The sequence below is a fragment of the Chelonoidis abingdonii genome, chromosome 3 (assembly GCF_003597395.2).
Source record: "Chelonoidis abingdonii isolate Lonesome George chromosome 3, CheloAbing_2.0, whole genome shotgun sequence".
Classification (NCBI taxonomy): Eukaryota; Metazoa; Chordata; order Testudines; family Testudinidae; genus Chelonoidis; species Chelonoidis abingdonii.
The window spans coordinates 50,074,906-50,082,336 of NC_133771.1; the positions used below are offsets into that span (position 1 = coordinate 50,074,906).

General features: G+C 38.5%; 1 protein-coding gene across 3 annotated transcripts in view; it reads left to right on the forward strand.

Moving 5' to 3' along the window:
- PRIM2 (DNA primase subunit 2) overlaps nt 1-7,431 on the forward strand; it is a 291,161-nt gene that overhangs the window by 71,197 nt on the left and 212,533 nt on the right. Inside the window, exon 8 of one of the 3 annotated variants that reach the window (XM_075063735.1) lies at nt 812-895. The exons of the other annotated variants lie outside the window; for them this stretch is intronic. Within the exon in view, the coding sequence (XP_074919836.1) occupies nt 812-886 (75 nt within the window). The 3' untranslated portion in view covers nt 887-895. Of the gene's footprint in view, nt 1-811; nt 896-7,431 lie in introns of those variants that run through there. 3 annotated transcript variants of the gene reach the window in all.

The following is a 7,431-nucleotide window of genomic DNA, read 5'->3' on the forward strand; positions in this document are numbered from 1 at the left end:
ATTGGTCCTGCTTTGAGCAGGGGGTTGGACTAGATGATTTCCTGAGGTCCCTTCCAACCCTAATAATCTATGATTCTATGCAGTCTATGTATAGCATTCCTCTGTCTCTTTTTGGTTTGAATTTTTGCATCCTGGTGTTGCTCAGTCTGTTTAATTTAAATGAGTAATCAGAAGCGATAGCAGCCTTCAGAATAAAAGGAGAGGATTGGGAAAAAGAGTTTCAAAACCAGGTTTCTGTTGGAAAAACAGACCAATAGTAACTGTTCCTATTCCCAGTAACTTGCACTGCCATTATAAGGTGAGATGGGCCCTGGCCCTACTGCAGTACAAATGTGTGGTGAAGAGATCAAATTAAAAAACTGATTTACTTTAAAATATTTATTTAATTTTGCCACACCTCTATTGCCAACCTTTCCTTCATCTTAGATTTTCTTTTCTTTTTTTTTTTTTTTATTGCATGCAATCACTTCCCTTCTATTCTACTTAACGAGGCTTTGGGAATGGAAGCCATTGAACGTTGTATTGTATTAAACTTTGTCACTAAGTATTTTAAACTGCCATCTATATTTGTGTGTTTGTTTTAGAGGGTGGGAAGACTGAGAATTAAGGGTATTTCATTGCAATAAAAATAACCAAGATGGTAGAATTTAGGAATTGCTGCTATGGAGGGGTCCTGATTATAGATAATATAGAAAATAAGAGGATATACAAAATACTAAAATGTTCTTAAAGCCGTTTTATCCTTAAGTTATTGGTATGTTAAACTCAAGTTAAAACTGACACTACAACATTTTTGTTCAAACTATTAAAGGCACTCAATGAGATCACTGTGGAAGAAGCTCTGTTTGGGATGCAATTTTTTCGTTATAGTAGTTCAAGTTTGTAGTCTGATACAGTCTGCAGAAGGAGGTATTTGTATTTAATTAACATATAGTGATATATTCTTATGCTAATTCTCCCATTAATGCTGTACAATATAATTTAAGCCAGAGGCAGCCTTATTTTAGTCAATGAGTAACATTCTTGAAAGCTAAGAAGCAGTCTAGTTAAAACAGTTTGCCACAAGTGCAATAATTAAGTGATAACCATTGAAACCTTTTTGCTTTTTCAAAGTCACTGCAATTTTTGCGTAATGTTGGTAATCAAAATGTATAACTGCCTTGTTTTTGTTTGGTGTTGGAGAATAATCTCACATTTTGATAGATATAATATTGCTGTTTGTGATATCATCCGATTTGAATTTTGGTTCTCTTGTATCAAGCCTTAAACTGATTACTTTTTAGTGTGGATTGAAAAAGACTGCGTATACATGAAGCAAACCTTTAAAGGGCGCTAACTTCATAATTGGTATGAATTCTGGAGTTCTCTTTCAAAGCATGCCGTGTTTGGAACAAATTGAGTCAATGCAGACTGTTGTTAGTTTATATACAGTGCAACTGGGTACTACTTCAGCAGTCCTCCAATTACTGTCTCACGCTGCTTTGTGGACTTCTGTGACTGACATGACTGTTTTTTGTATGCCCTCCACCACTCTAGGGCCAAGTTGATTCGAAGCAGCTGTCTGAGGCGTGTTGTATGGCTTCTTGAGTAATACTGTAGTAATGCTGATGTATTTGAATCCAGGAACAAATGGGCAAATTCTGGCCATTCAACAGTTTTTAATCATGGGGACCAGAAAGGACGCATGGGATGGATGGAGCAAAATTATGGGATTTTGCGGGGTTTGACCATCAAGTCCCAGAATTCTATTGGCTTTCACCTGGCTGTTGCTGTGAATCCCCAAAATGTACAGCGAGAATACACATGACTCAACAGTGAAGCGAAAGGCCATGGGATATCCGCCCATATGGTTTATGCTTAGTGTGCACCTAGCCCATTGTGTGTACACACTGATGCAAATTCCAAGATGGGGGAGCAGCTCTGTCTGCATGCTGCTAGTGCGGCATACATATTGCAGACCATCTAGTGTGCATCAATTCAGTGTAGACAAACCCTAAGAGAATTTATGTGAGTATTTGGTGAAGGTCAAACTACTGCCAAGGGCGCTGTATGGTTACCTTCAGGTGGTTCTTACAAAGTCACTAGAGTTCTGTTTTGATGTACTTCAAAACTGAATTTGACTGTTTTAAATAGATTTCATACTGCAGTTATTTCAAATTGTCAGCATGAAAACACTGAAGATGCACCCTTAACTGTTAAATTGGAAACACTTCTGATTTGATTTATTTATGCTCTAGACCCTCCAATAAGATTTATTAAGAAGTTGAATGTTTAAAATAGGTTAATGGTGGGATTGACTCTTTAAATGCATGTAATTTAGCTTAATATCTAACTTCTAACTTATGGCACAATTCATTGTATTGTTTGAAATCATGTGAAACAAAACACAGAAAATGAAGAGTAAGCTTGGTACAGCCTAACTGTGCATCATTAAGTTATTTTGAAACTTTAAATTGTTAGCATTGTAAGAAAGAAACTGACACTTCCGTTAGGTGAAAGCTCCTTTTTGAGTGTTTAATGTCTTGGCCATTTCAAGTGCTCTTGAGCTAAGGCTTCACTTGAATTGAAAACTTGGGTACAGGTTTAAAACAGTGTTAAATATTTAAATATTTTCAGCAGTTAAATTTTAGGGCTTCAAGAATGTACATAGGATTTGTTTGTGTTTCTATACAGTTGATGCTAAAAGGTTCTGATTAAAACACTTCTCTCATTTGACACCTGGTCCCTGATTAGTACTGTCATTAAGGGGACCATGTAAAAATAGCTATTGGTTGCACTGTCTGATCTTAAACTAGAAGGTCATATCTGAGACAAGGTAGCTTCCAGTCTGGGCATGTTTCCATCTCAGATATGTGCAAAGCAGGTTGGGGGTTGGCCTTCGCTTCATACATTTACAAAGTATAATTTAGATTTCACCTCTGGTGAGGAATCCTGCTTCAGGGTCTTAGTCCTCCAGAAGTTTTTTTTCTGATGTTGAGGAGCCCATGTCCTCCAACCCTCTAAAGCTTTTTTTTCTTTCAAGATGTCATGTATTTAAGATGAAAATTTTGAAGTGTGTGTAGATAATTAATCACTGAGCTAGAGAAACTGAGAATAACTTTATAGCCCTGTTGATAGGGCACTCACCTGGGATGCAGGGAATTCAAACTCTCCTGCTCCCAGTAGAAGAGCTGAGCTTCACTAGGAGAGACTTTGAGAGCTGCCTCAATATACCCCAAAGCCCAGTGATTGGCACACTCTTCTGGGACTGGAGAAGATCCAAGTTCAAATCCCTGCTCCACCTCAGACAGAGGATGGAATTGAACTTGGATCCTGGGAGAGTACTCTAACCACTGAGCTAACAGTTGTAAAGGGGAGGGAGGGCATCATCTGCTCCTGGCTGTGTTGTATGGGTTTAGGTGTGCTCAGAACACCTGGATTGGGTCTAGCAAGCAAGGTAGGTGAGGGAATGACTATGTGAAGATCCCAGTCTGGGTGCATGAAACCTAAGTGCCTACAGAGTTACTGAGCAGGGGATTTGATGGGCTCACTGGTTCTAAATGTTGGATTTAAGGGCCTAAAGACGCAATTAGGTGCCTTAGTTGTTTTATGCATCTAGCCCTTAATTTTCATTGTTCTATTTAAGATATTTTTCAAACATTGATTTGTGATTGGCTAACTTCTTTTATTCGTGGATCTTTTATTTCCTATCAGGAATGCATTAATATTCTGAAGACGGTGGTAGCAGTCTTTGTGGCATGTGTCCAATAGTCAGAAGTAATGTCTAGCACCCCGACTCACTGCAGTTGTATATAGGAACCAAAAAGATCAGCGCTTTGGGGGAGTTTCTCCCTATTTTGTACTAGAGAGAACAAGCTTTGGGAGCTGGAATCCTACTAGAATGATATTTTCAGAGAAACAGCATTACACCTCTGGCCTGATATAATGCCACCTGATATAACATGAGTTCGGATATAACCTGATAAAGCAGTGCTCCGGAGTGGTGGGGCTGTGCACTCCGGCGGGTCAAATTAAATTCGATATAACGCGGTTTCACCTATAAAGTGGTAAGATTTTTTTGGCTCCCGAGGACAGTGTTATATCGAGGTAGAGGTGTATAAAATAATTACCCTTTCACATTGAGAGAGTAATATAATAGCTTGAAATCCTCAAATGGAAAATACTGTATAACTGCGATTTAAAAAAAACAATCAATCAGAATATTAATGCCATAAGCTTTACAATGTGTTTAAAGGTATAATACAAACCAAACGAGGAGAAGCAGTTAACTTAATATTGACAGCTTATTTGACAGTTACTGCTCATTGGAAGGACCTGCATATCTCTACAACAGATTCATGGTTTGGAAAGGTTTGGTGTAATTCCTCACTGGAGACAATTACCATCCATTAAATAATTTTTATTTTGGGATCTCTTTGTCACCTTAGTAAGATACTATATTAGCATCTAAATCTCCCCTTAATGCCCAGTATCACTTGGTTGTGCCTGTCTGCTTCTGTGTTCTGTATCTTTTAAATGTAACACCAAAATTATGAGTATTGTATTAATTTTTAGTTATAAAACTAGATATTCTAAATCTAATAAGGAGAAATTAGCAAAGATAGGCTGGTACTCCTAGCTAAGATTCTGAAGTAGCAGAAAAATACAAATTCTGAAAGTTTACCAGGATTTGGATGAGGTTCAAGTGTTAGTAAGTAGAAAAACTGTCATTCTTGAAAGTCTGGAGTTCTAAGGTGCTAGAATACCTTTGGGGTTGAGTACCTCTTAACAGCCTTAGGCAGGATATTAGGAATACCTAGTTGTCATATAGTTCTTTTAACCAATAGATCTTACAAAGGAGGTCATTATCATTATCCCCATTTTACAGCTGGGGAAACTGAGGCATAAATGTGATCCCCCCCCCGCCCGCCCCAGATCAGACAGCAGATTGGTGGAGAGTTGGGTTAGAAGAACCCTGTTATATGTTAAATTGATAGGTTTGATATTAGGGGAGAGGGATAGCTAAGTTCATAAGACCATTTGATAATATTAACCCAAGGTTTCTCAAACAGGGGTTGCCGCTTGTGTAGCGAAAGCCCCTGGTGGGCAGGGCCAGTGTGTTTACCTGCCCTGTCCTCAGGTCTGGCTGATTGCGGCTCCCAGTGGCCGCAGATCGCTGCTCCGGGCCAATGGGGGCTGCTGAAGCGGTGGCCAGTAAGTCCCTCAGCCCGTGCCGCTTCCAGCAGCTCCCATTGTCCCGGAGCAGTGATCTGCATCCAGTGGGAGCCGCGATTGGCTGGACCTGCGGACGGGGCGGGTAAACACACCGGCCCGGCCCGCCAGGGGTTTTCCCTACACAAGTGGCGACCCTGAGAAACCCTGTATTAACCCTCATTCTACTATGGAATGACCTATCTGGAAAATTTAAGCCAGGCATTGTCTTATCACTTTGAACAGTTGAAAACTATATTGTATTTTTCTTAATCTATTAAGACATTTTTTTTCAATTACATCATCAAGGATATTTGAACTTTGGACACATTCAGTAGATCAGATTTTTTTCTGGCCAAAACCATTTTATGAAAAGGAAAATCTGGCATAATTTTAGATTTAAAGAGAGCCACTAAGACTTATTTTAAAAAGACAAAGGATTTCAGGAAAACATATATCTGTTCTTTCCATCCCAGATACAAGACAAAAAAGGTTTCAAAATAGTCAATTGCCATATGACTAAGCTGCTTTATCTGAGTGATATGTAGCAAACAGATCCTCCTCCTGCAGAGGATTAAAGCTAACTCCATGACACAGTGAAAGCTGCTTCTTGGATGGAAAATGTCTGCTTCTTTGGAAGAAATCTGTCCCGAAATTTGGTCAAGTATTCACGTATTTACAGAGCACTATACAAACTTTATTTGCTATCCTCTCTCCTCTTTAGAAGCATTATTCGTTAGAAATCTCTATAGAAGTATAATTATTATTGAGCTAGAATGATTATTTAGTAGGTATTGTCTACTTTTCCTTTGTCTTCATTGCTTTTCCGTTTCCTGCAGTGAAGGCACGGGGACATGTTTCTCTGAGAAAAAATGAATTTAATGTGGAGGAACTGGTTTTTCTCTTTTCAATAACTAGTCCTTATCTTGACTAATTAGGCCAGATACCGTTTTTTTTTTTAAAATGCATGAGTATTCTGGAATCTGAATGAAATTCTCCAAGGAGCTGGAATTTGATCCTTAATAATTAGGTGATGCAGACTTGTTCATATGTTCCTTGACCCCCATGTGGTGGTTTTAGTAAATATAAGGTAATGTATGCTCCCCAAATGACATGTTTAACAAACCTCTTTATTTAAATATCATAGTTACCAATTTAGATTTTAAAGCGAAAATCTACATCTGTTAAAACATACCTCCTGGCTTACCACATGATGTACAGCTTGGTGCTTCTTGCTGTGCAGAGCTGCTTTCGTTGACGCATGATTTCACTGAAACACAACAGATTTTATCCATATTACCCACTTGTGATGAGAAAATATCAGCAGATTCTAGTTGCTAGGGAACAACAGAATACTGAAATAGCTTTTTTGGTACTTGTAAATTCAGTTCTTTGACAGTTCCACGTTCATGCAGCAAAAAAAGTATTGTGACTACAAAGAAAGATGCATCATCTGTAGTTTCCAATTTAAAAACTTTTGCACAGATAGGACCTATGAACAATGTTATGGGATGATTAAGTATGGCAAGTGTATTTTAACTGTGGCAGAACATTCAGAGGGGTGTATATTATATATACACATATATACACACACAATTGTATACTTGCAGGTGTTAGTATATAATAAAATTATTTAATTTTTTTAGGGTTCATGGGGTTCTAAAAGTTTTCTGTTACCTGTATTGCAAAAGCAAAGTTCAGAGAACAACAAAAATCATTATCAATGAACCATATCACTCTGAGTCCCAGTCCAATGCCTTAACCACAAGAGAATTCTTCCTCTTATACCCTTGCATTTTAGTAATATTCTGTTTTAAAATCCTACTTGGCTTTTCGTTTTGAGAGAATTTATAATTTTTTAAGGAAATATACAATATAGTTTAAATTTGTTTATTGAACCCAGGTTACTCTTTGGCCTGGTCTACACTATGCATTTAAATCGATTTTAGCAGCATTAAACTGATTTAACGCTGCACCCGTCCACACAACGAGGCCCTTTATATCGATATAAAGGGCCCTTTAAACCGGTTTCTGTACTCCTCCCCGACGAGAGGAGTAGCGCTGAAATCGGTATTACCATATCGGATTAGGGTTAGCATGGTCGCAAATCGACAGTATTGGCCTCTGGGCGGTATCCCACAGTGCTCCACTGTGACCGCTCTGGACAGCAATCTGAACTCGGATGCAGTGGCCAAGTAGACAGGAAAAGCCCCGCGACCTTTTGAATTTCATTTCCTGTTT